Below are 19758 nucleotides of genomic sequence, written 5' to 3'. Positions count from 1 at the left end.
CCACTAGTACTAGCACTTCACTGATTCTTTTTCCTGTGGGTTTTTTGCTTGTTTACCCACCCCGCAATATTCTCTATATTAAGAGTCTATATTCAGCAAGCACATTGACAAGCTATTCTCTTCTTGTCCCATCTTCTAAGCTCTCAAGGAACAGTCTTCCAGTAACCTGCAGTCCTACACAGTTTCTACCACTTTGGTTCTTCTAGCTTTATAAATAATTCAGCCTACCACCAGAAACAAGCTTTTTTTAAAAAAAAAGTTATTATTTTGCAATATTCAAGCAATCAAGGTGACTGCTACATATGCATATTTACCTCTATGTGATGTATATGAAAGATCAAATATTCACTAAAAGTAAAGTCACAATTCCTGCCAAATAACCACCTGTGATGAAACCAGATGAGGTTCCACACTTCATAATAACATGTCGTCTTCTACAAACAAAGCTCAAGGTTCCATACTTCATTAAACAGTCAAACAAAGTGTTATTTTAACAAGTACAACAAACATTTGGATTTTTTCCCAACCCACTAAGACTGTTCTATCAACAAAAAAAGGCTCTTTCCCCCCCCGTTACCTGCTAGAATAACCTCACTTTATCTTTGGCCATCAGTAAATATTTATTTAAATTAATAATAAAAAAGTATTTCTTGTAAAATTACAAAGAGCAAATATTCTTGCTTTATTTTTTTGCCTTTTAAAAAAAAAAAAGCAACTTCACAAGCTAATAAGAAACAAAGCAATGCTATGATCTCATCAATCCACGCTTATGCAAACCAAAGTTCTCCCAACAGTTTTCAAGAAAGCTGTATCCCACATAGTTACATAAAAGAGCTGGAAAGAAATTCGAGAAACAACAGGAAGAAAAGTTGAAATTAAACTGAAAAATAGGTTAAGGCAATTAACTACCAAGCTTCTACTGACTACTTGATGCCAAAACACTCTTTCAAACACATTGCCACAGGCAGAGCCCTTAAGAGTGGAATTGACTTTTGAGCAAGTCCAACAAGCATATTCTTGATTTAATTTTTCAGCTGCATAACACTAAAAGCATGAAAAGGACAAATGCCTACAAATTTCATCAGGATCTTTTCTATCTACTATTTCTATATTCCTGTTCTTGTAAAACGTGTTTATCTCAAGCCAATAACTATATCAATACCATTAAGACCCACTCAGCTTGACAGCCCCATTAAGCTGAAGAAACAATTTGTACAGATTAAATAGAAACAAAATTCAAGCATTAAGTCTCAAGGTTATAAAAGCATTGTTTTAGTCATAGACTATTAAGTCAACCTTGTGTGTACTTAAGACTCTATAGATAAGAGTAACCTTAAGCTGTGGTTTTCAGGGTTTTCACTAATAACCTTGACCTGTGTACCCATGGTATCCCTATGCAGAAAAACCTGATCACACCACCTTGAATTGCGTAATAAACCTAAATATGTACAGTTTATTCCCCAGGAATCTGAACATTTATCTACTCTGGGATCAATGCCATTAAAGATCCTTTTTAATTTGGAAAAAATCGTTGGCAAACCTGTCAAAGGAAACAAAGTTGTGAGTAAAAGGACAAACAAGACAGATGAAGCATTCGGGATACTTTGGAAAATTAAGCTTATTTGAATATATGACATACAGCTAAATGCCAGGTCAAATATCTGGGACAAGTAAAATAAGCACAGTCCATCTTACAAACAGCAATTCTGAAAAGAGCCTGAGGAGGAAGAAGGTATAGAAAAAAAGTCAGCTGAGCCACACTTCTAATGGGATACTGCAGCAAATAATCCTTTGTTTTAAAAATACATGGTATGATTATAGGGAGGCAATGTTTATGTTCAACAATGATCTTACAAAAAAAAAAATACTATACCCAGGGACTGTGTCCACTTTTCCAAATATGTATCCTAAAACTCTAAGAGATATCACAGAAGAACTCCTGAAATTCTAACACTTAAAAAACATGTTTTACCAAAACAGATTTGAATTCAAGCCTGCTAATTTTATCACAGTTTCTAAGAATCCATACAGGGGAAGTCCTGTGGCTAGTAAAGAACTCTACTCTAGAAGACAAATACAGAAGACCTGGCATTTACAGCCTCAGCTGAACTCAGACTGGATGTAGTAAGCACATCTAACCACAGCAGCAAGTGACGAAAAGCATTAGTCTTTCCCTAGTAAGCAGGAGATGCATCACAAACTAGAAGAAATACCTTTGTGACCAAAATGTGCGTGTTGCACAGGTGATCAGAGTATGGTAACCAGTATCCAATATCAAAATACCTACGTTTATCTGCACTGTAACAAATCAACATGAAGTTACAATAGATCCAGTGCAGAAAGAGACCTTTATGTGTTAAAAGCAAATCAGAAAAGAATGAACCTAACATGACAAGAGATGTAAGCTGGGAAGCTGTCAGCTCCTAGTGGCACACCATTCAAAAAGCTTCTAATTTATCAAATTAACTGAGTTAAATTTAAGATACTTCCCATCTATGCCATTCAGTAAGACAGGAATCAAATTCATCCTATCCTCAGAATCTTAATAAGTGTATTTTTTTCAGCTCACATATTGTCTTAATCTTTGCTCAACTGCCACTAACAGATCTCTTAGTTGAGATGGAATAAGAGAACAGCCAGCAGCAAAAGCAACCCCGAAGTTGTAAGCACTCACATGTATTTCAAATGTATTAAAAAAATACTTACACAGCTCTACATAACAAAAAACGCACATGCATACACATTCAGCCAACCGTTTTCAGGTGCCAAAAAAGAAGTGTCAAAGTCCATCTTCAAGAAGTACTGGAATATTAAGCTAAATACTAGAAGCTCTGTTAATTTTCTTCCACAGATGCATTTTTACAGAATTCACAAAACCTGATTATTTTCCCCTATGCTGGTGGCATACCTTTAAAGATGCCCGATTCATAAATAAGACTGAGTCTACATAAACTGATGTTTGCCTATCAAACAACAGTAGCTAATGCCACTGAAACTTTTCCATAACTTCTCAAATTTAGTAGAGGAAAATGCACAATATGAAGTTTGGAAACAAAACTGCTTCATGATAGAATTAAGAACACAGGGAGGCAGCAGAAAATCACTATCAGGTTTTTTGTTTTGGAGCTGTGAAGGAAACATGTTTAAAGAGCATTCTGCAGGATGAAACTTCGAGAACAGCAGATGAACGTATCCCCTGTAAATTTATGGTCAAACTCCTCTTGGGAGCACCAAGGTCAAGAATCACACAAAAAGCAACACTGAAAGCAGTACTAAGGAACAACAACCACACAAACAAACAATGAAAACAAATGAACACATAAGACTCTTCAATCAAACTGATAGAATTTGCCCTTATCTGTTCAGCTGAATGATACTTACGGTTTGAGTTAAGATCATGTTTCTAATTTAACTACACAGCTTCTAAAGAAGAGACTAAATCTAAACATAACTGCTAAGCTCTCAGCAGAATTTATCACTGTCACAATTTTTTCAGAAGGCTACAGGAGACCTGAAAACAATGAACAATAGTTAATGCCACTCACTCCTTTCCCCCGGAGCAAAAATAGCTCCAGAATTGAGAAAGCTGAAATCCAAGACTGAGAAGTATGGTATATACAAGGTATAATGCAAGTTTTTATTACCATTGGTTTCTTCAAACTCCAGTTCTTCCTAAAAGTTCTAATAGACAAATAATGCTTTTACATATAAAAAATGTGTTGATAAAGAAAAACACAAAACTCGAGAACTTTTGCAGTCACCAACATATTAGGCAGAGATTAAAGGCATGGAAAGTCATATAGGAAGTAAAATAAAAATCCAGATTTTCAAACCTATTTATGGTAACCAACAGTCACTTCAATGTGTGCTAGTGTGCAGTTTAACTATATTAAAGATAGTTCCTCTACTTAACTCTTTCCCCTAAATCTATGGAATACTCTTAAGCTGGGAAGCATTAGCTCATGAAATTATATGCCTCTTTAAATCAACCTAAACCACTACCCAACATCACCTCAGTTTTACCCTTCTGACTTTACAATACTTGAGGCTACATTTCTGAAGTGCCTTTGGTTAGCTTGTTTAAGGAGAACATAATTTGTCTTCCTCAATATTAGGTTTTATGGTCATATTTAAGAGTGTATCAGTCAAACAATCCATCCCACTTGTAACATAATCCACCCCACTATAGCTGAGAACATATAATTATGTATTCTTCCATTACCTGTCTCTGAAATATAAACAACAGGATGCTGCTTTAGAACTCTACCAAGTTTTGAAGTAGCTGCTTTTTTCTCAGATGGCTTCTTGGATTTTTTCACTGACTGCACCTCCTCTTCTGAATCTGTATTTTGACCACAACATAAATATATATTTCCTCCACATACATACAAGCTTTAAGTAATAGATGACATAACATCAGTTAACATGTGTTCACATATCTTTTTCTCACTCAGTTGAATATATCACATGGAAGGTCAGAGCACGGCTTCATTTTTCTCCATCAGCTAATAGCCTAGCCATCATTTATTCTAGCATATAAATGACTAAATGAAAGTTTAGTCAGAACTCAGTCTAGACAGTGGTTTTTGTTTACATAACAAGAAATATTTTGTTACTTATTCCAAGAACTGCTATGCCTGTATAAAAACCTTTCCAAAAAGGAATGCAACTGGCAGAGTACCACAGCAGATTACTTAAAAACAAACAAAAAACCCTAAAACACCACAACAAACTTTTAACATAGATTCATTAGCTTGATTAAATTTATATGGTATTATATTATGCTGGTATATTCCACAATACCTACTCCAAAAGCTAACAACAGGTTAAAATAGAACACTGAGGTTGTACTCTGATTTTTTCAGAACTCTGGTAGACTGCCAGTCACCTCATCAAACATTCTCCATATCCCAAAAGTTGTCAAAATGACAAGCTTACACCACTGTGGATTACGTATCCCAACATCGAAATGAGTAAGCGGAACAAACTGAAGAAGCCAAGACAACTAACAAGTATAAGAGAGGACTACCCTTCAGAGCCTACTTTTTTCCCTGATAAACACCAATATACATTGTAATTATATATTAAAAGAAAAAAGAGCAGCTATGGTCAATTGACTTGAGTCCTGACCTTCCCCACCCCACCCTCAATAAAGAAAAAAAAAAAAGAAAAAAAAAGAAAAAAACCACACACTTTTCCATCTTCAAGAACTTAGATCACTACTGCTCCTTTCCTCTCCTACCACTAATGGGCTAGAATTTGCAAAATCTCCAGACGGTATCAGCACTTTAAAGGTAGCAGTTGAGTTATATATCACTTTTGTACTCCAACTTTTAATGAAGAAATATTTCTACTGCTATTCCTCACTGCTAAACAGGAACTCTTTATACAACAGCTTATCAGAAGATTTGAACACATTTTTCTATATACAATAGCTTTATTCTGACAGATGTTTGTGTGATCATTTTTCTTCTACAAGAGAAGCCATCTTCTACTGTTAAGGAAACTGCTTCTAAAAATTCAAGCTGAAGTCTTCAGTAGGAGTCAAAAATCGTAGAAACTCCTGCAATCTCTTCTACAGTTTCACAACTATTCAAGATTCAGAATCCAATCAAAGAGGGTTTAAATGATGTAACAGCTCAGAAAGATTAAACTAGAAATTTCAAGCTTTTTAATTAAACTAACTTGACAGGCAAGGGTTTGGGGGTATTTTTGTTTGGGAGTAGAGGGGTACTTTTTGTTGTTTGGGGTGTTTTGTTTTCTTTAAGATATAACTACTATAAAAGTCATTTCCCTTATTATGATATCCCAAGAATATTTTTAGAATGTGATAGCAGTGCTTTGAATTATATTCTGTGTCCCATACTGTAAATTTAAAACTATAGGATGAACATTTACTAGGCTTTTTAATAGAGAAAGACACATAGGAAAACACAAGTTTGCCTTTTAAAACAATCTCCTATAACATGTTCACACAATGCACAGAAGTGTGAAATTATAGTATATGATCAGCCTCCTGTACCCAGCGTAGGATGTTATTTATCCCTAGCAGAACAGGAAACATAAAACGTACATAAATTGTGGGGAGTTTCCATCACACAAAAAAACCAAGTTCTGGAGTTTTGATAGAATGTACTATCTGAACTTTTTTTTTGGGGGGTGGGTTTTTTGACAGATGTTTTGTTGAAAGTTACTCTGCACTGTACATTACATGCATGGTACATACTGCACTCTTATTATTATCAACTATATTTAGCTATCCAGCAATAGTTACTGTCAAAAATGTTTTTAACTGCATTTACTAAAAATACAAACCAACCACAGCTTTATTACAGATATACCATTTAGATAATTGACCTTGAATGCTGATGCAAAAGATACAAAGGAGCATTCAGAAACAACTGTGAACACTACCTGAATCGTAGATTATTCTTTTTTTCTTGTTTGTTCGCTTTTGTTTGGAATCATCTTCACTGGGTGAATTATTCACCTACAAGTAACAGTCCATGAGTTCAACCAGTAAACAGATCCTTCCAGCTTTTACTCAGTTACACATTCAAATTTATAAGTTTCAAACAAATTCTAATAGAAATTATTTATTTCCCAATATTGCATTTACCAACAGTCTTGTGCTAACTCATGGGTGGGAGGGGGAAAGGTGCAGGGTAGGGGAAATAAGGAAGAAAATGCAGCAGTAAAGCTAAACATGCTCCAAGCAAACCACAGATTACTATGTTGAGAATAAATATTCAAGTTTCATGTCAATTAAAGTAAATCAAACAGATTTTCAAGCCCTTCCAAGTTTTATACCAAAAAAGAAATTGCATGGTCCCACCAGAAATAGAGGTCATACAGGCCAGTAAGTTACTTGCGTGGAATTCAGCTTTCACTTTTGGTTCCATTCCGAATATGACTTTGCTGTAACCACCAGAATTTGACACAACTTCAGAGTATAATATAGCCAATTGAAAAATGAAAAAAGCATACACAACAGTTGAAGCTAGACAGATTTCCTATTCAGCATCCTGGTTGCTTGCAGCTTCTCTTCTCACCTGTTAAGCAGCGCAACTACCATAAGAGGTTGCACCACTGGTCATAGTTGACAAACGTGTTTTATCTAGCAGCAGCTAGTATTGAACTGTCTCAAGGAATTTTTTTTATTTTAAACATTTACAAGTTTTAGATATTTAGAAAAATCACAAGCTGCACAGGTATAAAGTTTCCTGGGCCTACCAAACTACCAACTATGCATGTTTTGTAGTCATGCACAGCTATAAATGCTGCTAAAAACATAGTTCTAGATAAACATAACTACACGTTTTATAACCTACATTCAATTCTAACCTGAAACCCATCAAATCCTTGATATAATTGGAGAATTGCAAAGTAGAAATAACAGATCACAGAAGATAACTGCCATGCCTTTCAGTTCCACTGAATTGTCTTTTATTTTCACATTGAAACAATGAAATTATACAGCCAAGATATTTTTTAAAGTAACATCTTACTTCTTGATTGTGATGCTTCACATTAAACATTCCATCCTATTAGAAATCCTTCCATTCTCCAAGTGATTTTAAAGCCCTCTTCAGCCACTCCTCTTTTTTATACAGTTCAGATGATTAATATGTAAAGTACTCTGAGACTAGAACCCAATCTAATTTTAACCTGACATTTTAAAGAATTTGGTCTTTGCAACAGGTTTACACAAGTGATCCCATCCAAGAAAGGCAGTATTAATGTTTCCCACACAGATGTTGAAACACCTGATTAAAAATCTGGTCAGAGGGCACCTACACTACAGACTTTTACCTTACTTGAAAGCATGACATCTTTCTGATATGCCTACATCTACTGTGCACAAGCCTCAATCTTAATTAAATTAAAAATCAAATAAGCAGAGCTACTTTGGGAACTGTGGGCTGCAGCTAAAATAACTTCAAATATAACAGATTGCTCCTACATTTGCACCTAGCCATAACAACTTCTGCCTACCTCTCCTTTACCCTACAACCCAAATATTTTTTTATCTTAGCAATTTTTTTCACCATGTACAATGTTTTGCTGCTAGAAGTTAATACTTAAGTGGTAGTTTCCTCTCATGCCTATGAAAACAACTGACATATAGTCTGGTTTTTGAGTATATGAAAAGAACGATGACTTGAAAAAATGCTAGATACACAATCCTGTATCAGAGAAACCAAGCACTTCACAAATAAGAAAAGCAAAACTAACCTTAGTCTCCTTTTCCCTTTTCTTCCCACTTGAGGATCCTTCACCAATTTTAATTTTTTCACTCTTTTTCACAGTGTCACATGCTTGTCGCTTTCCAGGAGGTACAACACCAAAGAATTTCCGGATATCCTAGTTAAAGGGAAAACAGATTTATAATTTTTTAAATACAGATAGCTCTTACTTCACACTACAAAACAGCAATGCACTGAAGTTACTTTCTCAACAGCTCCATTATATTTGTTGATCTTGAAATTTTGTTTACAATTAAGAAAACAAAGCCCAGCTAAAGTTAAACATAGCTGCTCAGACACCGCACCACCTTTGTCTTTGAATCATAAAAAAAGTTTATTTCTCCCTTAGTTTGACATCCTCACCAACACACACTTGAAAACAAACTTCCACCAGCAATGAAATAATGACTTGAGACAGACGTATAATTAGAATTCCTTTTTTTTCCCCCCAATCATCACAAACCTAGCCCAAAGTATTTCTATAGTTAAAAATTATCAACTCAGCTATGAAGTAGTGTCCAATGTAGAAAGACAGGAGAGCACCAAGAGCTAAAAACAGTCAAGTAGTGGGACATACTGCATCCTCTGCCTTCTTATAAATTTAGGACAGTAGTTCTCATCTCACTAAAAAAATCACCCAGCAAGAAACAGATTAAAATTTAAACAAAGAGAAAGAACCTAATACAAAAAGCTCCAAAAAGTCTATTTTGTAACCTTATTTTATTGTCTGACCACAGTACAACCATAAAAAACTTTCTATATATGTAAGATCACTTCAATTTTTAAAAAGCACTATTGTACACACAAAACCAAATCTGACTTCTGTTGAAAAAAACCTAGTATTTCTGTTTTATTAAAAAAACATGTACCTGGTTAGTATCACTACCTTCAGGGGTAGCAGCCATTTTAGAGACAGAAAGTACCTCACATGGCCTAAATATATAGCAGGTAAAGGGTGTGGCTCAGGACTACACGTAACCCAGCTGACAGCTATTCCCCATCATAGAGTTCATCTGGGTAGTTCTTGATTATTATAGGGAACTACAAGTAAAGTAGTAAATTATTAAGAAATTTCCCTAAAACTCTGATTGACAAGAAGTGGTGTTTCAGGCTCCTTTTCTCTTAACAGTCAGTTCCCTGTGAGTTTGGATTTGGACTATCGGAGCCTATCGGGCTTAAAATCAATGGAATGTGCAATTTGAAAGCATACAGGAAATACAGAACATGTTATCCAGCATCAGAAATGTTGTTTCTTGTAAAAATTTAGACTCTTTATGTTTTACCTGCATATAAAACTATGGATTCAGCAAACAGACAGTAATAGACTGGGAAGCATTCTTTCTCAATGAGACTTCACACATTTCCATCTATGGAAGAATTTAAGCCTTGGGGCATAAATTTTCAACACTGCTATTTTACATGTACTCCTACAATATAAACACAGTACTATATCAGCTCTGAAATTTTGACTGCCGATACCTATAGGTAACAGGTTTGAAGAAAGCATCTATCTACAGCAGATTTGTGGACTCGATCACTCATTCATTACTGACTTCTTTTTAGGCTTAAGGTAACATAGGCAACAGAAATACTGATTACTAGTCTCATTAGAATTTTTTTGTAGTAAAATAATTTAAATACTTACTACAACACTGCAAAATAAAGTGATGTTAAAGTTTTGTTTTCATTATTTATAGTTGTTACTTTTAGGCTGAAAATATTTGGAGAATAATTAATTTTAGATCAATAGTAACACTCAATTCTAGTATTTTAACTAAAATGTTAACTAGTAAGTGAGCTGCTCTGCAAACACTATATACAATAATATTAGAATTTTTTTTATAGACTTATACAAGGAAATATCATCATATCCTAGTTCATGAAATACAGACTTAATAAAGAAAATATATGAAATTGACCTGTCTGCCCTAGCTTCTTCCACTATTTTAATATCAGAGTTCCTGAACTGCTAAGGCTTAAATTGTAACATGTAAATTATTATTTTCTGCCTCATCAGTTCTCATGAGATATCAAGTTAGCTCTTCATAAATATCTTTAATTTGCAAAATGAATGCCATAGCTATAAGCCCTCTACATTTAACATGCTATAAAGAAGACCTAAACTGCCACTTTAAACTTTTAAAAAATTGTATCTAATCAGGGCCAACTTTACAAGCTATTTTCCCCAAAATAACTTTATAAACACCTAAAATAAATGGGTGACAGTCAACTGCTACTATCTTTTACAATGCAGGTAGTATTTCATTAGATTAACAGGTCAAATAAGGATAAACAATTTTTTTTTTGTTTTTTATTTAAAGCAGCATCTTCTCCCCATTTACTAAGAAAGCACCATCCATACCAATACTGGTTTTTCTTTGAAAATACTGGGATGATACAGCAGCTACATATTCCAAAATTGCCTCCCTATGTTAACACAACTCATTATATTCTCTTGACAGAAACTGCACTTCAGCCCTCAAGAAACAGCAGTTTTTTCTTTTTCTTTTATTGCTACATGCTTGTGTTAAGTTTTTCAGAAAATACTGTGAATATTAAAGCACACAAGCCGCCTAGAGATTTCTGAATAAAAGTTTGTATTAGGGTACTAAATTTTCATTTCCCATAGTGACCATCTACTTTTGGGTGACTAAACTACACAGCTCTAAGCTACAAAGGAAAATTGACATTTATGTACAATCTTCTTCAATCTTCAGAGTTATAAATCCTCCAATCTTCTTCAGCCATCCTGCTTTTCAGAAGAAAAAGTAACCTTGTTAGCCACTGCTGTGCTATAAAAGATGGTGAATTCAGAATTGCTTGGGAGAAAAGTATGCTACAGTGCAACGATAAAGTCATCTTTCAGCAAAGCTTTTATCCAAGAATCATAAGAGACAGATTTTTCGTGCCATTTATTACGAGATGCCAGATAAATCCTTAATTCGTCACACAACTAACTGCAGAAATTAAGCAATACAAGTATCTATTGAACTGATTCCCATCCGAGAAGTTTGAAGACTATTTATAAAGTATTATATAAGCTTAGATCCCAGACAGGATCACTCGCCTCCATTCTGGGTTTATCTATTTAACATACTCTGATTGACCATCTTATTGGTATATAATGCCACACATATATATGAGTTCACCAGCTGGAAAAATTGTGTATGTTTAGCTTTTATCCATGCTCATTCAAATGAGGAAAGGTGTGTACCAATGTAAGCAGCAAGTTTACTTCCAGGACATTCTCCCAGAAAAACACAGGATTCATCAGCCTTGTATATGCTGGAGATACACTCACCAGCATGGCTGTCCCAGGTGGTCCCCTTGCCCAGAAGGCTAAAATTAAAAGAGGCGAGGCTGTATTGACGTGGCTCCCCACTGGTACTTCAGCAGCAGCAACAAGACACGTAACTTGGAGCAGTTATACTTAAGTAAGAGGTGGAACTAAGTAAGAATTTCTTATCACTCTCACTAAACTAGGGGGGTAATCGATGCATAACATCAAAAGCTGTGTTCAGGTGCACTGGTTCCTACTGAGCCATCTTAGTAGTATCATCCTGGTAATGGCTGTGCTGTCCAGTTCTGCCAGCTTTGACTACTGCTTCAAATCCTCCATCTTATGCAGTAATAAAAGACCATCGCAATTAATCATGTCAGGTTGCAAGTTTTCTCTTGAATGATTTATATGTGTCTGTCTTACTGAGGAGAATAACATGAATAGAAACTGAAACCTATTTGTTAGGTAGTACAAAGACTGGTTATTCAAATAGTTTGTCAGGGTGGCTTTTAAGACTTTAGTAATGCCCAGCTCAAAGAAGTCAGTTATAAAACTCACAAACACTCCATACCGGGGTTTTTTCCTGCATTTCAAAAGCATCCCAAACCAAAGATCAACTACTCCAACACTTTGATGATAGAACCATCTCAACCTAACCATAATAGGCACAGTGTTTTTAGAAGACTAGTGTCCAGTAGGGCAGAATATTTTCCAAAATAACATCATATAATTCAGTTTGCACCTCAAAATACAATACAAGATAGAAAACTGAATTTCACCAACCTAGCTCAATGACTTCAATAAAGTAATGCACCTTATTTCAGGTATTCTGAAGCATGTCCATGAGGGCCTTGCATCAAAAGAATCATATTTATTTACAGTCTGCCTATTTCAGTGCAAGTTTTGTGCAAACATCAGCTTGACATCTGGTGTGTCCAGAAAAATTGCACAGGTACTATACAGTATTTTTCGAGCAGCATCACAGTTCTAAGTACACACCAGCTGATGCTACAGCTTCAGCCATGAGTGTCTCTCGGCTAGAGGCAATTCAAGCAGCCCCTGCTCCCAGTCATTTATTCCCTCAGTTGTACCAGTATAACTCTCTGCTTGGGCACTGGGTCAGGCCACTAATCTGGGTAAAAGAATAAATCCCTTCTAAGACAAATCAGTTCACTAGGTAACTCTACACACAACAGTTCAGCACAGCTGAGAAGATGCTGCAGAACCAACCCAATGGTGGCTACTTACATTTGGTGCTACATGAAAAAAACTCTGTTTGCAAGGGTATGATATTAAATTCCAATATGCTTGTGCTGTCACTGCACACACAGAACAGGCTATGTGGTTACTAACATCACTATATTTTTGCCTCCATCTCTGCAGCTGCAGCCGTGATGGTTGTACAGCCTCTTCTCTTCAGCACTGAAAAGGGAAGGGGCTGAGGCAACTCACACTCTCCTCAAAACGATGGTTGTCTTCCTCCCATCTAGGAAAGTGCCAGACACTGCAAGATCTGTGACATTCAGAAGACTGCATAGGGGGAGAAAGCCTTTGTCCCAGGAAGGTGGGAAAGGAGGAAGTCTTCCAGTAAGATCAGTTTTCTAAAGAGGTGATGGCAGGAGAACAGGAGAGACAGCCTTGTCCTCGTACATAAATTTAAAGTCATCAGCCAGCCCTAACAAACTATGAAAATATCACAGTTTAATAGTTTCAGGATTCTGAGTGCTGGCAAACCTCTGTCAGTACTGTGAAAGGCTCAGATTGTATCACCATCATTGCTGAGCACCAGGTGTAAAATATAAAGAAGGTTAAACTCTATGGAGAGTCCAAAACCAAAGCTGAACCTAACTGGCTTTGAACGGCATTTGCAGTTAAGCCAGTAAAACATCCGCACAGAGGCTCCATCTGAGTAGAAGCAAATTTATCCCGGCCAGAGATGAAGAGGGGATACCATCTTACGATGGCCGCGTAACGGAGCGGCACTCTGAAAAGCACGCACACAAACACCTACGCATTTATATTTACAAACTCTTCACGTCCTACCGAGGATTGCATCCTCCGTTATTTATGAACAAATGTCTACTTCCAGACTTTTTAGGTTCTTTCTTCCCCACTTGAACTGGTTTTCTGCAAACATTGCACACCTTCCAATTCGGCCGCTGAGACGCCCTCGTGTCCGCTCTTACTGGAACTAAAGGAAGCGGTAGAACTTCGGCAGGCAGCCTGCCTTTGGAGAGAGGGGGGAGCTCGCCCGCGCGCCTAATTCACCACGCAGTTTCAAGGCGGGGGGGGGGAAGCCGGAGAGCCTCAGAGGCTTCCCCCTCGGGACAAGGGCTCAGTCGCGGGCATTCCCTCGGCCAGGGGTTTATTTTCCCGGCACGCGTGGGAAGCCCGGCCCGGGCCCCGGGCCCCGGCACCCGGCCCCTCAGGGCGGGAGCGGCGGGAAGCGCGCGAGCCCTGCCGTAGGCGCGGCGGGGCGGCCTCTCCTCCGCAGCCCGGCAACCGCTCCCGCCCGCCCGCGCAGGTCTCCGCCGCCCCGCCACAGCGCGGCACCTCCGCACCCGGGGCCGCCCTCAGGGGAGAGGACGCCGGCCCGGCTCGGCTTGGCTCGGCGGAGCCCGCGCCGGGCTTCTTCAACGGCCACAACGGCGGCGGGGCTGCAGTCACGCGCGGGGAAGACGCCCGCGCGGGGAAGACGCCCGCCCACCCGGCCCCGGCCCCGGCCCAGCCGCCGGCGGGACGCTGCGCTGCGCTCCCTTCTTCCCTTCCCTCCGCCCGCCGGGGGAGACCCGCGGCCCCCCGCTGCGCCGTGCTCACCATGCTGCCAGCGGCGGTTTATCTCGCTAGCGGGACGCCTCCGGCTCCATGCCTCCCCACCCCCCCTCCTCCTCCTCGTCCTCCCCCCACCCCCCCACCCCGCCTTCGCGCCAACTCCCGCAGCCCGGCGCGCGGCGCTGCCGTCACAGCCGCGACGGGCGGGGCGGTGTCAGGGCCCGGCGGCCGCTTGCCTTGCCCTGCCCGCCCGGTTCGCGTCCCTTGGCCCGCTCCGCTCTCTCCGCGGGCGCCGAGGGCTGGCCCCTCCCGCAGCGGGGCGCAGCGAGGGTTTAACCGCTCTTAACCGCCCCGCGGAGCCTCGGCGGGAAGCCTGGCGGCCGCCGCGGGCCCTGGCACGTTAGTTGAGGGAGTGGGTATGGCAGCTCGCGTCAAAATGGTGGGCTTCTGGCTGCTGCAGCTCCACGAGGAGTAGGTGTGTCCTCGGTCATCTCTGACAGAGAAGGAGAGCTGACAGCCTGTGCTGCTTGAACAAGGGAACAGTGCCAGGCCTCCGTGAGATTGACCGGTTTTTAACGCAAACAAACCATCCTAGGTACCTGGACAGCTAATAACACAGCAGTGCAGTCACCATGAGTCAGGTCGGAATGGGCGCAGCACATCAGATCATTTCCCTGTAGTGAATATGTGTTGGTCCCTTCTTTCCCGGTTGTGCAGGGAGCGTCGGGCTTTGGTTCCTCTACCGTATTTCCTCCCACGCGTTAAGGTTTAGGAGAGATCAGAGACTGTCTGCATCTGAGGAGTCCAAGAGAAACTGGAAAGTTACGCTCTGCCATCACCCACTAACTGTTCAATTTCTAATCAATTTCCAATGAAATCTTGTATGTTTTCTTCCGGTTTTTTTTCCTCTACTTGCTGAACGCTGAGAGACGATAAACTTGGGCAAACCAAATAAAAACAGTTCCTGCCTCAATAATTACTTGTCTGATGTTTAGATTCTGCCAACCTGCTGAATCCCTAATTATTGCTAGTCTTGGAGAAGAATGGGGAGTCCAAACAGAATTTGTGACATTGGAAATACTGCCGTCAATTTAGAAAACACTCATAAAAAAAGCAAAGAGTACAAGCTCAATTTGTACTTCTCTGCAATTTCCAGAGCTATCGTTTGTATACATTCTGTATTCACTTCATTTTCTTTTTTTTTTTCAAGAACAAGAGACTGTCTTCTTGGTGGCATGATCAAATTCCAGCGAAGATAATTACATAGGTCAGATCTTTTTGTCCAATCTGAGAAAACGTGAATGTTAATGACACCTATTACCATTCCCGTTTAATTCTTTAAATTGAACTTTAACTAATTGTAAGACCCTGTTTGTATAGCAATTGCTACTGTTCTTTTATGAACGCATGTGGTCAGGTGGACTCATATTTTTCAACGTTAGCATAGCTTGTGAATTTGGATTTCTGCATAAGAAACACGACAGAGTGAGCAAGTAAATGCAGACCCACAGCACAGGCTGTGCTTTTCAGCCCGTTTTGCAAGGTATTCCATATGCACTCAACTATAATGGCTATGCAAACAAAACTGGTATCACTTTAGAAAAACATCTCCAGCAATATATTTGTATTTACGTATTCAATTCTCATTATGTAATTTTTAAAGCTGTGCGTATTCCTGATACCAGGGCTAAAGAGTAGTTAAAATGGCTGACATTTGTAAGAGCCAGACTGTTGAAATAATGCTAAAAGAGTTATTGCAGGTGGTTATCTCTATTTGTAGTTGATAATGCTACCTAGAATAACATCCAGCAGCGCAGTATTTGCTTGTGGGCTTGTGACATGTCCATGCTTCTCAGAAGGCAAGATTTTAACCCTTTATGATCCAACTGAATACCTGGAATGACTATATTTCACTCCTGGGTATGGTGGGGAGACAGAGGATACCTCTGCCTCTACGTGCATGGCTATGAAACCACTGGAAGTGGGAAACCTTGCTCTGCAACAGGAAACAAAACTGAATACTCATTGTATTATGATGCACTTTGCAAGATAAAATGAAGGCAATATCCCTTCTGAGTCTGTCATGATGTCATGGGTCATGTTTTAAAGGCATATTACCCAACTAAAAGTACAGCTTTTTAAAAAGTAGTTAAAGTACACTCAATATCATCACTCTATTTACAACTAAGACAAATCATTTTTAAAATCAGACTTGTTTTCTACCTTTCTGAAAATCACAGACAGTTTGGCTTTTTATGTTGTTTTTTTCCAAAATACAGGAACAAAGTGAGATATTAACCCTTGAGCTTGAGGTTTTTTTCCCCTAATGAACAAAAATAGTCATACTGTTGTTATTATTAGTGAAGGGTTTGTCTTGTTATTGAAGGATGAGGTTGTTTGTAAGAAAAACACATTTTCTTATATTGAGAAATAAAAAATAGTCTGTTTTCTTTTTGTTAGTATTTTCTTATTTATTTTCAAATTTTTGTATATTGATATGTTGATACAATTTTGGAATTGAAATCAACTTTCATTGCAACTTTTGAAGCAATATTTTATTTACTGCTCTACAAAACTTGTATTTTGAATTGTTTGAAACTTAATTGAAGTATAAGGCAGATACTTGTTACTTAACGCTGAGGTACTTTTGAAGTCCATAAGGTAGTGTTTCTCATGTGTTTTTGGAGACAATACCCTTTGATCATTTGAGAAATCTTTATAATGGAACAGACATATTCTGAGCTTCACATGTGTCCAAAGGACCTCTGAGGTTAGGAATTGCCCTAAAGAAATACAGTATGGTAATGCTGAGATGATTAAGAAAACACAACAAAAAAATGTTTCCTGAAATTGAAATTTCAGGTTAAATTCTGTATTTTTACATAACATTAATAGGCATTAAAATACTGATTTACTATATTGTAGGGTCTACTTTGGAGGAATCCTGTAGGGAATATTTTGCTTACTAGAGTCTCCAGTAAAGAAAATAAATTTTCTTTCACATCGTAGAAACAGGAATTAGCATTTTGCTGCAGACAAAAAAATTCCAAAAATTCTTTGTAAATCTGTGGTCTAGTTTCTATTTACATTAGGCTTTCTAGAGTATCTATCACAACTATGTGTCTTCAGAAAAGACTTGATGCCATCTCAAACAGTTTTTGCTGTATAAGGTAAAGATAAGTGTTTGATTTGCATCACACCATTGAGGGCAATTACATAAGTTGTGCTTTTTTGAGCACCTTGCACTAGTAGATCTGAGCAGCTGATGTTAATGTAAACATTACACTTTTTCTAAGTGAACTTTGTCTTTAGGTCTTTTCTCTCATTTCATTTGCATATTGGGGCAGAGTGAATGTGTCTTAACTCGGAATTCAGCCTACCATTGCACACATTCAAAACTCTACTCCTTTCAACTATTGTGTTCAGCATTTCTGCAGATCAAACCCCAGGTTTTCAAGCCAAGCCCCTAAAACAAAGAGAGTACTTATTCAGTGGTCAAGTGAAAAGTTGTTTTCATAATTTAAATCACTTGCCTTGGCAGAGGGAAAGATAGAAAAGGAAGTTTGATAGCTAAGAACGGAACTGAATCATCATTAGGCTTCCCAGCTACCGTAACAGTAATGGCAAGTGCCCTGGAGATCTCCGCCTCTCCCAGCCTTGATTCGTTCTGAAACCAGATTCATAAAGTGCAGGGCCAGAGGCAGGGAATCCCCCTGTGCACCATCATACTGGCGTCCACGTATAGCATCCAGGCTGGAGCCTGTACTGACTCTGTCACTTGAGCTAGTGGAATAATTTCTTCCTTCGTCTTCCCCTCCCTTTGCACCCTCACTTCTTAACAGCCTCTGATCACATCTCAATCTTCTGTGCTGTTTTCCAAATTAACAGTCACAGTGTTTCCTTTCCCCAACTCTTTGCTCAGCTAATCAAAACCTCCTTCCAAATTCAAGTCACTGTATGATTCTCATCAGTTAAATTGCTTCCTCTTTATCAAGTAACATTATAGTCCAAACAGTTAAATACGACAAAGCAATAAGAAACTGGATTCAGAGCTTGAAACATTGAAACATTTTCAGACCCCGATTATAACATGCTCCCAGTCATATAAAAAATAAGGAAAGAAATAACAGTTCATAACTTTGTCCAGATCAAGCACCTGGGAGCACAAGTCTCTGCTGCACCTTTCACATCTCATGCAGATGCAACATGTTGTCTGCAACAAGATGCCGCTGGTGCTAATTCTGCTGTAGTTAGTGGGGAGTGTTGTCTTTGCCAATACACTGCCACAGTATTAGAGAGCTGTCGTGGGTGTTTTGAACTCCAGCATCTGGTTATCATGGTAACTAACTGCTTTAGAAGTATAGTGGCAGCCATGATGACTTGTATTTGGGTTTTCTTTCATAAAGTACGATATATACAATCAAAGCTTTTAAGTGTTAAAATAGAAGGATTATGTTTATGCAATAAATATCCAAATGAACATTTTAAAATGCTATTCCATAGAATAAAAAAGGAGCATGTCAGTAATATGCTGTAGACCAACTTGGTACAGTCCCTATCTACTCCTCTCTTTCCCAAGCTGCCTTTGGTAGGATCTTGGCTGAGAAGTATGGATTCGTTACTTCAGGTAGTTGAGGGAGCCTGGGTTTGTTATGTGGGAGAGACTCGTGTTAGATGCATGGCTACCCTACCAGCAGGGATCTGCAGTGCAGAAGATGTCAGTGGGAGGTTTCTTCTCCATCTGTGGTGAAACTGCTTCTTCCAAAGGCACCGCAGAGAAATGCTTACAAATATGCATTGAGGTTTTGTTGTTTATCTTACAAACAAATAAAATGTCTTCCACCTTCTATTGATTAATCAGCTTTATTGTTAAACTAAAGGCATGTCTCAATGGCATTATGCAATGCCCCAAGCATGCTCTCACAGGTAGCAGGGGCAGTAAGGCAGCAGTAGACCAGCAGTCCATGTGGACTTCCATGTCTTACATGCCAGCAGGGCTAATTCATCCAAGCTGAGTGCTATACTTAGGTGATAAGTTGTTCCCATGTTCAGATTTCAGTGTGTATCTTTCTTGCATATGAAGTTACGTCACACTGCTATCTTGTTCTGCAAATCTCCAGCAACTGTGGTCTACATGTGGATACACTTTATATTACTGTACCTCAAGAAAAGCAAAAACAATAAGCATCAGTCTTACTGTATTGAGTAAATTGACTATATCTCAATACATGTAGTTTTGCTGTAATTTGAAGTATGTTAAAAGATGAAGTTATATTGCATAACTGCTCTGTAAGATATTCGCTGTACTGTTGCCCCAGCTGTGTATACCAAGATTGTTAAATTAATCAATACTGAAATAACATTTTTGGGGGCTACTTATCTTTGCTAATTGTGTTTATTTGAAGAAATCCAGAGAAATTGCTTAAGAGCTGGAACAGACCCCTGTTAATTTTGTACTGC

General features: G+C 38.6%; 1 protein-coding gene across 2 annotated transcripts in view; it reads right to left on the bottom strand.

The window, feature by feature from the left end:
- The window catches only part of RFC1 (replication factor C subunit 1), a 44804-nt gene extending 30343 nt beyond the window's left edge, over nucleotides 1–14461 (bottom strand). The window contains exons 1-4 of one of the 2 annotated variants that reach the window (XM_049832365.1): nucleotides 14344–14461; nucleotides 8236–8364; nucleotides 6415–6490; nucleotides 4223–4342 (exon numbers count right to left, since the gene is read on the bottom strand). In XM_049832365.1, the coding sequence (XP_049688322.1) occupies nucleotides 4223–4342; nucleotides 6415–6490; nucleotides 8236–8364; nucleotides 14344–14346 (328 nt within the window). In that variant the 5' untranslated portion in view covers nucleotides 14347–14461. The remainder of the gene's footprint in view (nucleotides 1–4222; nucleotides 4343–6414; nucleotides 6491–8235; nucleotides 8365–14343) is intronic. The other variant, XM_049832373.1, reaches the window with a different exon arrangement.
- Between the last annotated feature and the right edge of the window lie 5297 nt (nucleotides 14462–19758).

The sequence above is a fragment of the Accipiter gentilis genome, chromosome 3 (assembly GCF_929443795.1).
Source record: "Accipiter gentilis chromosome 3, bAccGen1.1, whole genome shotgun sequence".
Classification (NCBI taxonomy): domain Eukaryota; kingdom Metazoa; phylum Chordata; class Aves; order Accipitriformes; family Accipitridae; genus Astur; species Astur gentilis.
This window is presented reverse-complemented; position numbering and strand designations above follow the sequence as displayed.